Source organism: Drosophila subpulchrella, unplaced genomic scaffold, assembly GCF_014743375.2.
Source record: "Drosophila subpulchrella strain 33 F10 #4 breed RU33 unplaced genomic scaffold, RU_Dsub_v1.1 Primary Assembly Seq38, whole genome shotgun sequence".
Classification (NCBI taxonomy): Eukaryota; Metazoa; Arthropoda; class Insecta; order Diptera; family Drosophilidae; genus Drosophila; species Drosophila subpulchrella.
The window spans coordinates 1,543,099-1,558,628 of NW_023665601.1; the positions used below are offsets into that span (position 1 = coordinate 1,543,099).

General features: G+C 39.3%; 1 protein-coding gene across 3 annotated transcripts in view; it reads right to left on the reverse strand.

Annotated features, from left to right (window-relative positions):
• The window catches only part of LOC119561858 (RNA polymerase I-specific transcription initiation factor RRN3-like), a 136,718-nt gene extending 125,163 nt beyond the window's left edge, over nucleotides 1–11,555 (reverse strand). Inside the window, exons 1-4 of one of the 3 annotated variants that reach the window (XM_037875341.1) lie at nucleotides 11,110–11,555; nucleotides 6,837–7,318; nucleotides 5,454–5,945; nucleotides 5,206–5,381 (exon numbers count right to left, since the gene is read on the reverse strand). In XM_037875341.1, the coding sequence (XP_037731269.1) occupies nucleotides 5,206–5,381; nucleotides 5,454–5,945; nucleotides 6,837–7,318; nucleotides 11,110–11,325 (1,366 nt within the window). In that variant the 5' untranslated portion in view covers nucleotides 11,326–11,555. Of the gene's footprint in view, nucleotides 1–5,205; nucleotides 5,382–5,453; nucleotides 5,946–6,836; nucleotides 7,319–11,101 lie in introns of all 3 variants that reach the window. The other 2 variants (XM_037875339.1, XM_037875340.1) reach the window with 2 other exon arrangements.
• Nucleotides 11,556–15,530: the final 3,975 nt, after the last annotated feature.

Genomic DNA, 15,530 nt, shown 5'->3' on the forward strand with positions numbered 1-15,530 from the left:
TACAACAAATCTATCCATTCGGTCATCGGTAAGAGGCCCGCCGACGTGGTAGTCACTCAATCGAATGACCCACAGTGCGATATAGAGGGTAGAATAAGGCTTGCCCAGGAAAAGCTAAGAAGCAGGGAAAATGCCTCCCGGCAGAACAGAGTATTCAATGCCGGCGACAAAGTCTTAGTAAAATCCAACAGGAAACTAGGAAACAAGCTTTCGCGAAGAAAAAACGGTGGAAGCGGACATGGGGACCACAGTCCTCATTAAGGGGAGGGTGGTCCACAAAGACAACCTTAGGTAGGCCAAGCAGAACCATGTTATCGCTCGCCTGATAATTTTTCATTTTTTATTACTTTTATACCTAGCCACTTGGCGTAAGCTTTTCATTACTATTATTTTTAATCATACTGCTTTTTCTGTGCTTTGGTGGTGGGTTAACCCGTCTTTAACAAACAATACAGTATATCCGAATTACAGGTTTACAATCATACCCCTGCTATTCTTCTTCAGACTACTCAAAAGCCAAATACATTCCCATCGTTGATGGTCGAATTTTGGTATGTGAAGAGTTCGCATTTGTAAGACACTCAGCGAATCTCTCGGAGTATAGGCGCGTGGTGGAAGAGACAGACGGGATGACCGACAGGTTCCCACAATCGCATATGCAAAAACTTTTGAGCGTTGATACCGCTCACTTGCGTGACCTGCTCGAGTCATTAAGCATTCACCATAGAGTGGCCAGGAGTTTAGACTTTCTAGGTAAAGCCTTAAAGGTAGTGGCGGGAACGCCGGACGCCGAGGATTTTGAAAAAATTAAATTCAACGAATTTCTACTCATTGATGCAAACAATAGGCAATTAAATATTAATACCAAAGTCCAAGACCAAATCAATAAAATATCCACTACTGTCAATCAACTTCTGAGGTCGGCTAAGGAATCCCAAATTGATACGGGATACCTATTCGAGATGTTACTAGCTCGTAATAGGATGATGGTAATGGAGCTGCAGAATTTGATGCTTGCAGTCGCCCTTGCGAAAATTAATGTCGTTAGCCCTAGCATACTAGATCATGCAGACCTAGAAAGTGTGTGGATGGAAGAGCCCACGGAGACCGCCATCAAAGATGTTTTGTCCGTAGCGTCCGTAAAAGTGTTACAATCCATTAACATCTTACACTTTGTTATTAAATTTCCTAAAATTAAGTCAGCCTGCAACAAAATTACCGTTTTTCCTGTGTCACATCATGGCACCATTCTCAGGCTGGAAGATAATATAATAGCGGAATGCAATGGGGAGATTCGCACGGTAAAAAACTGCTCCGTAACACCAGGGGCCACATTTTGCCAACTGGCACTAAGAAGTTCGTGCGCCCAGGAGCTCCACGCTGGAGGCACTGCGCACTGCGAAATTCAACAAAGCGACTTGCATCCCGTCACTTACGTTGACGATGGAATTGTTATTGTAAATGATCGCCCGGCTCGTGTGTGTGTGGACAATGGCACTTGCGTCCACGTACAGGGTACCTACCTCATCACCTTCATTGAGAGTACCAGCCCAGAAAAGGGCTCCGGGAGTAGCCAGCTCGCCTTCTCTGAACATCACTATGGAACGAAACATACTTAGTCTTCCATACCTTCATCGATTAAGTGAACGTAATTTGGAACACATCAAACGATTCGGAGAAGAGGTCAACGACTATCGTTTGTATCAGATAATGCTAATTGCAGGAGCAATATGCTGCGCGTTGATCTGCATCGGATTAACCTATCGGCGATTCACGCAGGCCAGAAGAACTACGGCCCAGCTAAAAGAGATGATTGCCAGACTAGGGTCGGCCGAGGGCGGCCTCATTCCTGAGGGGGGAGTAGTTAACTAAGTTAACCGAGCGGCGGCAATGACCGTTCGTTCGACAGCTCGCTCCGGCCAAAACTGCTGACACAGCGTCTGGCCGGATGCCCATGCATAGCCGGCAAACACAGCATATTTGCGTGGCCGCTATGATTCCAATTTTTGTTAGCTTTAAGTTCAGTCTAATTTGAAGTCTTGAATAAAGAGCACAAGCTCTGACAATATTAAACTCCGGCAACCGCCGTTAAGAACTTATTATTTTCACACTGTCTGAGTCTCTAGGCCAGCAGGTAAAGAAGGGCAGTCACCCTTCCAACGTAAACTTCCTAATCTTCAGTGGATAGGAGTAGCCAGCCGGCTCATCAAGAATCCGGCTTAACCAGGATAACACACCAACATCAAGTACGCGCGATCCCCCCTGGATCCAGCACCCTTGGCCCATAAGAATTGGGACTGTTGACTTTTGGATATTAGTGACTGCTGCGTGGGACCTGCCCGCCAGCCGACCTGTACTATATAACAATTAGTGATTGCTGCGTGGGACCTGCCCGCCAGCCAACCCTTACTAAATAAATAATTTATATATACTTTATGGGGTCGGAAACGCTTCCTTCTGCCTGTTACATACTTTTCGACGAATCTAGTATACCCTTTTACTCTACGAGTAACGGGTATAATTATATCAACGTCGACTTATTTTTACTATAAAGCGGGCGAAACACACATTTCGCAGTAGGTTTCAAAATGTTGTGTAACCGAATTACTTATTATTATTATTTATTATTATTAGTATAGTTGTACAAATTAATTATAATTAAGTTGTTTCTTTTGTAAAATTATAAAGAAACCCGTTTTCTTTGGGAAAAGGCGCCAGCTTTGTCGTGAAAAATATCTTTTTTTTGTCCGCGTCAGCTATAAACGTTCTTGATAACATGTATGTAAAGGTAAAAATTTGTTCAATTATTGCTTGCTTTTAGGAGTTAACAGAGGACAGCGTCACAAGACTCCATGTTCTTGGGTTTTATTGGAGATAGTGTCAACTTTGCTTATGGATTTACTCGTCACCGCGGTCTTGTAGCCACTACTTGGTAAGACCTGGCAACAGAATTGAATGCCCATGTACATTGAAAATGACAAGTCCGAGCCTTTTTCTATGACCGTGCTAGAAGTAGAGGTATCCGACCCAAAGTATATATATTCTTGATCAGCATCACTAGACGAGTCGATCTAGACATGTCCGCCTGTTTCTACGTTTCAGTTTTAAAGCTATCGACCTGAATCTTTCCCAAAAGTCTTCATTCTTTTGCAGGTAGTATATACACTACTGGTCTTGGGTTAGACGCATTTCAGTAATGAGTACTGCCTCCTTTGTTAGTAATAACTTCATATATCCGGTCCTTCATAGAATAATACAGGAAATCTATGTATTTCAACGAAATCTCGCTCCAATCACGTTTAATAGCTGCAGTTAATGTTTCCTTATTTTCGTATTGCTTTCCTCCTTCGTATACCTTCCGCGTTAGCCAGCCCCAAAAATTTTCAATTACGTTAGGATCTGGAGAATACGGTGGCCAGGTCATATTAAGGTTTTGACTCGAAATAAACGACTTTACCACCTGAGCGTTATGAAAAATCCAAGGACTTGGTCCAAAGAGATCATTTAACTTTGGAAATACGGACTCCAACAATGTTTTGAAGCGATCACCGTTCATCTTCTGATCGATACAAATCAAGTCAATTGTTCCATAAAACGTGATGGCACCCCACACCATTACTCCACCTTCTCGGCTGTGGTGGCGACTTAAATATAGCTTATCTTTTCGCAAATCGTGATAATAATATTGAAAGCCATCGGGGCCATCTAGATTAAAACGTTTTTCATCAGTAAAAACAGCAGAACGCCAATCAGATTGAACATTCCACGTCATGTATTCTTTCGCGAATCGAAGCCGTTTTTCTTTGCGTATTGCATTCAGAGGAGGTTTTTTCTTGATTTTTAGACGCTTTAGGTGTTCTGCATTTCTGATTGTACGCTGAACAGTTGAAAGGCTTGCTTTTACTCCGGCTAATTCCATAATCTTAGCTGCGGACTTAGTCGAATTTTATGCAATTCTAACAATTTTGCGTACTGCTCGTTCAGATAGTGCTCTTTTTTTCCTTTGAAGTTTTTTCCGTATTCCTCTGGATCTGTTAAATATCTATCAACAGTCCTGGAGCTGCGAAATATCTTTTTGGCAATGTTTCGATTGGACAGTCCTTGCGAGTGAAAAAAGTCTACTTTTTGACGTTCTAATAAGCTCATAACACCAGCTTTTCCCATTTTTACTATAAATATAGCTCTAAAACAATTTATTTGTTTATTTTTAATATTTTCTCAATACAAAAAACTGCACTTGTTTATGCAAAACAAAGAAATTTAAAGTGCGTCTATTTCAATGACCAACCGAAAACACGCGTTATTGCCATAGAAATTTATGAAATCTTCGAATGTACAGTTCTTTTTTCGCAAATCAACGCGCTGTGAGCACTTATTTTTCGAACAAGATTCGAACTGTGATAATAAAAGCTTTTTGGACAAGTAGAATAAGCATTATTATAAATATAGCATTTTATTTAAAATAAAAGTTGGTGCGTCTAACCTAAGACCAGCAGTGTAAGTCAAAACCAGCCGGATCGCACAACTATATGTTTTAGCTCCCATAGGAATAATCGGAAAAAAAAATTTTTTAATTATATCTTTGGTGTTTTCTAACATATAACCTCCAACGCTTAGAAATAACATTTTTTAATTAGTTCCGAATTTCAAATTTAATTTTATCAAAATCGGACGACTGTATCATATAGCTGCCATAGGAACGATCGAAAAATTGGTGGGAAAATAATATGAAACAAATTATAGCTTCGGTGTTTTTTGAAATATTATCTTATACTATTGGGAACATAATTTTTGTATTTTTAGGGAATTTCGAATTAAATTTAATAATTATACAAACTTCGACTTGCCGAAGTTAACTTCCTTTCTTGTTTTTTATATATTCTTCATTAGGATTGCAAAAGCTCTGTAAAAGTACAAAAAAATCTGTTTTCCTTTTTTGTTACCTCCACAATTTTTTTGGTAAAAAATTTTCTTTTTCTCACAGGAGTAATCATTTGACTATGTGGAACTGTACCCTGCAGTGTGAACATTTGACCTTTTTTTGTTTAAGTAACTAAAAATTTAGTTTTAAGTGTATATGTGTATAAAAGTGTAACTTTTTTCAAAATCGGACGGCTATATTATCTACACAGTCTACTTGCCCGCAGGTTTATTCGGCGCCATCAAGACCTTTTATGTATTATGATAAATAATTTTGTAGCATACCTTTAGAACTAGCAGTCAAATCTCTGGCACGAAACGCAATCAAGTAGAACACGGCTTGGCAGATAGAGTAAAAAACCAAGTGAGCCTTCAAAGAGCAAGTCTGGTTATATTCACCCGAGTCGTCTATGTAGTTATGAGCCCACATGCTCAACTCTTTTAAATAGAATATTACAATTCTAAAAATAAGAATCAAACATTAAAGAACTGAAATCTTATATAGATTAGATAAATCTTACAAATTCTCTTACCTAAGTGGCAAAAATCTGGCGCGAGATAAAAAGCTAGCCATGTATCCTACCGCAGCATGGCGAATAATGACCGATATATTGGGATTTTGAACCTTTTTCCAAAGCAAATCCAGAAAAGCCTCCGAGTACGCCAACCGAATACTAGTTACATAAAATAAGACGAATTGCACATGATGGGTGTTGTGGCTGGGTAACAGAACTTCGTCGAATATATGAAGTAACATTTTAAATAAACGATTTGCAGTCCAGCGCTGTTGGTCGTTACTATCTTGGTGAATGCGACATTTGCCTTCAAAAAACCTATACAGCATGAGGAGGCTTATATCCAAGGTTTTGCCGACAGGATGCTTAAGAGTTCTTCCAGTCCCAGCCAAGATGTCGGCGGATATGTCGTCTATTTGAAACAAGGGATCTGCCTTCATTTTGTCGTTCTCGTCATCTATCTCTGAGCCAATTTCATCTCGTGGAGCGTTAACATCTAATACTAAAAGTCTAAGTAACATAAAAAGAAAACGCCAAGTATATCAGAAGAGCTGTCTTCAAAAGTGGTGTGCAATTCTAAATTCATTCTATATCCCTGTCTCTAAATCACTGCGTGCCAACAGAAACAGAGCGGACAACCCTCGATATACGTAGCAAAGGCAGAGGCCGCTATGCATTTGATCTATCGACACGAAAACAAAGCAGCAGTGGACTCAAAAAAATTGATTCTGCTGGCGAACTCTGCTATAAATCGTTAATTCAATGGAATTCAATTCACCTAGCGGATGGTTTTCTTAAATAATATTAATATTGTTTTGATTATTGGAATGTGGATAGGTATTGATTAATAAAAACAATTTCAATTAACGTCAAAACAACATCGTAAGTGTTGGCGCTAGACAGACATTAGCGTTATGGGCTTTAGTGGGCGAGGCACTCCAGAAAAACAAACTTGCGCTGCTTGACAGCACCTACAATCTGGATGCTAAATCATAGCTTCCTTTTTTAGCTTTTTTATATAGTAGTCAGCACTCATACGGACGGAACTCCGTTCCTTCTACCTCTTACATACTTTCCGACAATTACAATATATTATATACTCTGATAAGCTCTAGTCGTGTTTCCAGTGGCTGTAACGGCTTCAAATTGGCCTGCTTGCTTGCCAAGTTACATTTTGGAACCGGTTGACGAGCATTCGGACATAAGTACATCTGGCAAGAACCAGGTGCGCTCGGTTCCAGTTCCTATTTAAAGTGTTGTGTGTAAGAATTTTTCCGCCCGAATTCAACCCTGATCAATTTCTGTGGCACTTTCCTTCTACCTGCTACATATTTTTCTTGAATTCTGTTTACACTCTTACGAGTTCAATTGGTTGAATAATGACTAAAGTAAAATATTTACTTTTGCAGAACCAGCTGTAAAATGAGTTCCTCAAATATCGGCTTGTACTCGATTATCCAGAGCACGTTAAACAGATAACCAGCGGTCACATGGGCTGGTTTTTTAAAATACGGAAACTTAGCGGATATGGTATCAATGACTAAATCAAATGCCATTGGAACTGCTGTTAAAATGCGATTCAGTACTTCATGAATGGGTTTCAATACAAGTCTCGTACGTTCCGAAGGACATCCATTCACCCAGTCGGAATCATCCAAATCGTCAGGAATCCAGTGTACAATTAATTTAGATATTCCTATAGGTAAATATTTATTGTGGGTAACCATTATATCTATATAAAATTCGGTGTAAGCTTCGATTATTTCGAAACTTCTTTTCTTCCAGTTGAGGGACAGCAAACTCTCGATAACATGAACGAAATCGGAAGTCAAACTGTGTACAACTCTTTTAGCATCCTTTACAATCAACAAAAATTCGTCATCCTTAAAAAAGAAAAGTATTAATTAGATAAAATAAAATTAAAACCTAGAACGGAAGCTAGCTTCGGCAAGCCGAAGCTTTATTACGCTAGTATTTATGAATTAAAATTTGATTAAAATAAAATAAATAACTATCTTGAAAAACATAGATTTTGTACCTATTTTATGCTGTGGCTCACTTGGTAGCTATAGGACACAGTCGCCCGATCGAAGAAACTTTTTGTCCTGATCTGGGTATACAGTGACTCGTAGCTTAAATGAAGCAGTGCATACTTTAAAGCGGTGGATTTAAAAGAAATATTTGAATGACCAAAGTATCAAATGAAAGATTTCTAAAATAAGATTAACCTATTACTTATATTAAATACCGGTTTAAGCGATAAACAACAGAAAATACAGATTTTTTATATCACAGCTTATATAAAATCAAACAAAAACACCTCTTAACGCGGTAAAAAGTAGTGGCGAACGCAAGAAAAATGATATTACATTCGATAAAATAAATAAACTATATTAAATTTATGAATTCGGCCCGCAACAGTAAATATTTATTTACTTACACGTAAATTTTCTGTAGTTCATTTATTTTATCGAATGTAATATCATTTTTTGTCACAATTGTTGATATCAAAAATTTTTGTTAAGGGCGCGTTCGCCACTAATTTTTACCTCGTTAAGAGGTGTTTTTGTTTGATATCAGAAGTTTTTTTTTTGCACAAGAGTTTAAGTACCCCAATACCATGACTAGGAGTCGTCCCCATATGGCTTGGCTATTGAAAAACCAAACACACAGATTCTTTCATTAGTTTTAAGTAAATAAATATATAACTCTAAAAAATGTATAAGGACTATAATAAACTTTCACGTTCCACTTCGGCTAAACTTTATTCTAATAAGGTATGGGTTTTTTACATTCACATTCTAATAAGAATGAAGCATCTAATATGAATATTAAACTTTTTAATAACAAGTTTTATCGCTTCAATTACCAATTCTAATAGCACAAGTTTGAAATCTCAAGGGCTGAATAGTTTCAGATTCCAAGAGAAATCTGTCGTTTCTTACATTTCCCGCCGAACTAGCGGGTTTTTCCAAAGTGGTAGAACAAATAGATCAAGTTTCCTATTTCGATTAGCTTCATGCAAGTAAGGGGCCCTCAAACCATAACAGGTTTTCCGATTGAAAAAATCTAATAAGAATATTGTTCATCAAATTGGTTTTTTTCTTGTTTATTCCAATAAGAATGATATATTTCGTATACGGAGCTGAAACGAGTTGCACTTTTTATCGCTTAATATCTTCCAAACGGTAATTTTTAGGGCAAAAAGTGTTATATATCAAAAGTTAAGCAATCTCAAGGGCTATATGATTTAAAATTTAAAAAGAAATCGTTCGACTCAATTTTGAGAGAATAATCAATAAGTGGTTTCAAAAAATAACTTTTTGTCATAGCTCTAAATCTATTATATTCAGACAATTTTACTTTTCAGAGGTATATAGCACGTTTCTGTAGCATTAGTTGTTTAGATACCATAAGCATTTAAAATCTGGCTTTTTTTTATTGATTTTCCGCTAAACTAGCGGGTTTTTTCAAAAGTCGTAGAACAAACGTTTTCTATTTCAAGCTACTTTATACACCCATAGGGTTTCCAAAACCCTAAAACTAAGATGGGATGCATACAAACCCACAAAGGGACAAACATTTTCATTTTGGGAAGAAAATCTTGTTTTTTGGAATTACTTTTGAACGGGACATCGGATTTCAACAAATGAGGTGTCATTCGACGCGTATTCTCAGTAAGAATAAAACTAGATAAACAGTCGGGGGCTTTTATCCCCACCGTATCCAGCAGCTCCGATTTTCTAGATTTTTACTTTTACAATTTCACCGTCTTTTCTGCCAAACAAATCTATATTTCGAAAGTCTTGGTATGCAATCTTCTTAGTTTTTGCGATACCTTTCGATTGGTGTATCACTCGTTACGATCAGACCACAATGGCAGATTTTCAATTCGGCGGCTATATATAGTAGTTGTCTTCGCACGCTCTCTTGCGCTATTCGTTTTTGGGCTGCTTAAATCAATCAATCTAAATCTCTTTTTGGGTACATTTTCTGAAATATATATTTTTGTATAACCTTTTTTCAATTGATGTCAGGAAGCTGAGACCCTGGAGTCCTTTCACTAGGTAGGCCTCAGATGAGCATAGACTGGTTGTACGCTTTTTCCTGGCAATTTTTTCTGGGTTACAAGGAAAATAATATTTTATTCTAGGATTTTTAAGCTATAAAATACAATTTTTCAAAAAAAATCTGATTTTTATAAAAAATATTCATTTAAGAATCTTGGGTATATCTAGCGTCAATGTTAAACGTATGCACTGAATAATTTCAGCTGTGAGCCACTGTAGATAAAAATATGCCATTTGAAAAGTTTCATATTGCTAGCTTTTAAGCTAGCAAGGTATGCACATAAAATATGATTTCCAAAGTTTCATGTCAATAGCTCTTACACTGCCCAATATTCCGATAAAAAAACTCCGAAATTATACATGTTTAAGCCGTCCCAATCGGAGCTATACAGCTATATCGGAGCTATATAGACGTAAGGCTGATTTCAAACTAGTTCTGAGTGCACATATTTTATATCATTGCGAAAGTTTCAAAACTCCACTTTCTAAAATTAACACGCAAACGGTAATAAAATTCACCCGGGAATTGCTATATCGACTTGTCTAGTGATGGGGAAAGGTGTTGACAAATCGCAATTTCCCCTTGTGAAATCAATAGTAAGAAAACGCGTTCGGCATTGTATTTAATTTAATATTTTTTTAAAATATCGTATCGATGATATTTGTTTTTTTTTTGAAAAAATATAATGATATTTGAAAATATCAATTTAAAATATGGATATATCGATATTTTATATTTTTTCAAAATATTTAAATTTAAATGGGAGAGGACATTACAGGCTGCTCATTTAAAATTCACATAATATGTTGCTTTCACAAACAGGATTTGAAGAAATCGAAAAATGTTATCAAATCAATTTCATATTTTTTATTAAATAGAAGAATGCTTTAATGAAAGCTTAAGATCTTTATATATTTTGGGTTATACTCTAGTTTACGGTCCTGATCCCCAAAATTCGCGAAAAAATTATTCTCGACGGACCGCGAATTCTTAAGAATTTACATAAAGAAATAAAGGCGCGGTCTGCCATGGTTATCTTGTAATCAAATTTCAAAGTTACGCGTTTGGCTATAAAAATAAAGTAGCCTCTTCTATGCTAGCTTTAAAACTGAGAGACTAGTTTGCGTCGAAACGGACAGGCGGACATGGCTAGATCGACTCGTCTAGTGAATATAATATATATATATAAGAATATATGTATATACTTTATAGGCTCGGACGCGTCTCCTTCACTGCGATGCATATTTCTGACTGAAATCATTATATCCTCTGCAAGGGTACAAAAAACGTGGGCGCTAGACTGTCTTTAACGTTATGAGGTTCGTATGCATACGAGTGAGCGCCCCCTCCGCTCAAACCAACTTGCGCTGCTTAACCCTAACTTTCTATTGTAGCTTTTAAAGTTTCCGAGACCTCTGCGTTTATACAGGCAGACGGGCATGGCTAGATCGACTCGTCTAATGATGCTGATCAAGAATACAATATACACCATATAGTGTCAGAAACATCTTCTTCAATACATTGCAAACTTTTTACTGAAATTATAACACCCTCTCTGCCATTGTATACAAATTACGCTTGATGAAAATACATACATACATACATTAATTTCTGCTTGACGGATAAAGTTTGTGAATTCCTTAACCGGGTGGAAATTCCCTTCTTCGAGGGCCACGCGTACAGATTCTGCGAGTCCCCTTTCTTTTGGACTGGAAAATCGAACTTTATTGGCGGCCACTGATGTGGCTCGATAGCTTTCCGCACTAGGAATAGTCTTTAAAGTGGATGTCACACCCGACATGTTCGTGTGTAAGGACATGTTGCCGTGCACGAATAGAAAGTCACCAATGTGTATGTCTCAACGATAAGATATTTAAAAATGTTTTTGAAGCGCAGATACACAGTAATGTTTGATAAGACACTTATAGATCTTTTAAATTTAATTAGAGAACATTCCCTTAAAATTAAAGATTAGTTACAACAAAACACGTTGTTGTGTGACTATGAGCCGCTGACAAAAAAAGATGTTAACAGCGTGACCGCACCGATTACGATTACAAAATACTATAAGCGTGACTGCGCCGGACAAATCGAAAAATATCATTTATAGCCTAGTATTCACATCGATAAAACCGCGAGCTAACCATAGGAGTGAGCGAGAGGCAAATACGCGGCTAACGCTTTTCGTCGGGTCTGTTTTCACCGTGGTACTCAGATGAGCTAAGGAAATACCAGAAAAAATACCAGATTTAGCGAGTGAATTTATATTAAAGCCTAGTACTCACATCGACGAAAGCCGCGAGCTAACCATAGGAGTGAGCGAGAGGCAAACAGGCGGCTAAAGCTTTTTGCCGGGTCTGCTTTTCAGCGGGGTACTCAGATGAGCTAAGGAAATACCAGAAAAAATACCAGATTTCGGGAGTGAATTTTCGATGAACGCCGTTAGCCGCAGCCCAAAGAATAAGAAATTTAATCATTGGCTGTGTTCGTGCAGAAGCGGTGGGGAATTTAAAAATTTTAAATGGAAGAAAACCCCCAAAAACGGTTAAAGGAGGTCAGTGCAGATGAAACAGGACGCCTAGTCCAAGCTGTTGTCCATCATTGTGGGACTTGACCGACAGGAAGCAATACCACAACGGGGCAAATCCGCAGAATAGTTGAAGCGCAACCACGCAGTACTCACATCAACTAAAACCGCGAGCTAACCATAGGAGTAAGCGAGAGGCAAACGCGTGGCTAACGCTCTTCGTCGGGTTTTTTGGCGCGGTACTCAGATGAGCTAAAGAAATACCAGAAAAAAATACCAGATTTAGCTGGTGAGTTTGGATGAATGCCGTTAGCCGCGACACAATGAATAAGACATTTATTCTTTGGCGGTACTCCTGCAAAAGCGGTGTGGAAACTAAAAATTAAAAATGGAAGTAAGCCCCCAAAAACGGCTGCAGGATGTCAGTGCAGATGAAAAAGGACGCCTAATCCAAGCTGTTGCCCATTATTGTGGGACTTCACCGACAGTTAGCAATATCATAACGAGACAAATCCGCAGAATAGTTTAAAAATTAGTGGTGTTCCACTAGAGAATTTGAGTGGGAAGAAACTTGCCAAGTGGGACTGCGCTCCCTACACTGGCAACCTGCCGGGTGTGTCCTCGCAAGGAAAGTAAGTTCTGGCCAAAATAATTTGGTTACGTTGTACTAATAGAAGTATCTTTTTAGCAGAACCACCATAACGATATCCGACTAGCTCTCCATTGGGGAACCACAGGACTCCACCTCCACCAGATATTTGGCAGCTAAAACGGTGAAGCCGGAGTAGCCATTGCCAGGATGCTGGGCTACTTCCTGCAGCATCAGGCGAAACAATCCCGTTCCCAATCCGGCTCTCATTTCCTCCAGGTCCAAAATGCCTATTGGGATTCGGAACTGGAATAAAGATGGCGCGGGAAAGATGGCGAAGCATTCGCGGGACGAGAAGGAAGTTTTAAGCTACTAATTTACATATATAAACCCATTCGTTGAACATTCCATTTACTTGTGTTTAAATTTATTTGTGCACCAGCAGACTCTTCTTTTTTTAATTGCTCCAATTGATTTGTTTTCCGTTTGACAACAAACCCAGCTGCTGGACAGTAAGACCATGCTACATGCATTGCGGGTTTGTGTCTGTTCAACTAGCGTCGGTGAGCTATACCCTCTTCAGCCTAGTACTCAGATCGGCTAAGAGTTTCACTAGTCGAAAAATCATATTCTTTAAGCCTAAGTTTTCAAAGTTCACCCGCAATGCATGTAGCATGTCTTACTGTCAAGCGGCTGGGCTTGTTGCCAAACGGAATACAAATCAATTGGAGAAATTTAAAAAGAAGAAGTCTGCTGGTACACAAAGAAAGTGAAATAAAAATAAATGGAATGTTCAACGAATGTTTTTATTTATGTAAATTAGTAGTTTAAAGCTTCCTTAACGTCCCACGAATGCTTCGCCATCTTTCCCGCGCCACCGCAGTCCAGCTCCGAGTCCCAATGGGCATATTGGACCTTGAGGAAGTGGGAGCCGGATTGGGAACGGAGTTGATCCGCTGATGCTGCAGGAAGTCGCCCAGCATCCTGGCCATGGCTTCTCCAACTGTTCCTTAGCGGGCGCCCTATTTTCCTCCTCCCAATAGAAGCCACCACGTCCTCCGCTTAAGCTGCCAAGTAGCTGGTGGTGGTGGTGTACGGAGTCCTAATGGAGAGGACTTCGGAGATCATATTACTGGTGGTTCTGCTAAAAAGATCCTTCTATTAGTACAACGCAACCAAATTATTTTGGCCAGATCTTACTTTCTTTGCGAGGACACGCTCGGCAGGATGTCCATGTAGAGAGCGAAGTCCCAATCGGCATATTACTTCCCACTGGGATTTATAGAGGATCTCCTCCAGCTCGTCAACTATTCTGCGGACTTGCCCCTGTTGTCGTATTGCTTCCTGTCGGTCAAGTCCCACAATAATGGGCAACAGCTTTGATTAGGCGCCCTTTTTCATCTGCACTGACCTCCTTTAACCGTTTTTGGGGTTTTCTTCCATTTAAAATTTTTTAATTCCCCACCGCTTCTGCACGAATACCGCCAAAGATTAAATTTCTTATTCTCTGGGCCGCGGCTAACGGCGTTCATCGAAAATTCACTTCCGAAATCTGGTATTTTTTCTGGTATTTCCTTAGCTCATCTGAGTACCCCGCTGAAAAACAGACCCGACGAAAGGCTTTAGCCGCCTGCTTGCCTCTCGCTCACTCCTATAGTTAGCTCGCGGTTTTCGTCGATGTGAATACTAGGCTTATAGTGTGACCAAGGTCTTCAAAGTTTACCCGCAATGCGTCGCATAGTCTTACTGCCAGCTGGGTTTGTTTTTTTGACAAACGAAAAATTGAAGGATTTTAAAAAGACGAATCTGCTGGTGCACAAAGAAATACAAGTAAATGGAATGTTAAAAGGATGTTTTTTAATTATTTTAATTAGTAGTTTAAGGCTTCCTTCTTTTGTCACGGATGCTTTGCCGTTTTCTCCGCGCCACTTGCAGTCCAGACGCTGCAGGAATACGCCCAGTATCCTGGCAATAGCTGGTAATGTCTCATCCAGGTGTCCCTTAACTGGCGGCCTTTATTTTCCCTATATAAGCCAGCGACTTCCCCAACTTCGCTTAAGCTGCCAAGTAGCTGGTGGTGGCGGAGTCCAGTAGTTCTCCAAAGGCGAGCTCGTCGGAGATAGTATTACTGGTGCTTCTGCTAATAAGATACCTAGATTAGTAAAAGGTAACCAAATTCTTTTGGCCAGAACTTACTTTCTTTGCAAGGACACACACTCTAGTGGATCTAGTGCTGGACCTCAACTATTCTACGGATTCGACCTGTTGTGATTTTGCTTTCTGTCGGTGAAGTCCCACAATAATGGCAACAGCTTGGATTAGGCGTCCTTTTTCATCTGCACTGACATTTTGTGGCTTGCCTTCTATTTTTAACTTCTAGTTTCCACACCGTTTTGCACGAACACCGCCAAAGATTAAATTTCTTATTATTTGGGCCGCGGCTAACGGCGTTCATCTAATTTCACTCGCTAAATCAGGTATTTTCTCTGGTATTTTCTTAGCTCATCTTAGTACCGCCCTGAAAAACGGACCCGACGAAAAGTGTTTGCCGCCTGTTTGCCTCTCGCTCACTCCTATGGTTAGCTCGCGGTTTTCGTCGAAGTGAGTACTTGGCTTCCCATAGAGTCCATCCGTTGGAAACGGTTGGGTTATTTGGCAAATGTCAATCTCCGAATCCCACATCCTCCATTTGCCATCCGATAACAGCTGATCTGAGCAGCAGTGGGCAATCGGGGCCTTTCATGTTCAAATGTTCCCTGACATCATATTTGACGTTTTTGTAGTGAGAGTTTCAATTTTCACTGTCAAGAAGAAGAATTCAGAGATCCACCCAAAAAAATAAAGCCGAAGTATCGCATTAAAGTGTTCGTTTAAAACCGTCAAATTTGAAAGGCGCGCTAACTGGGAC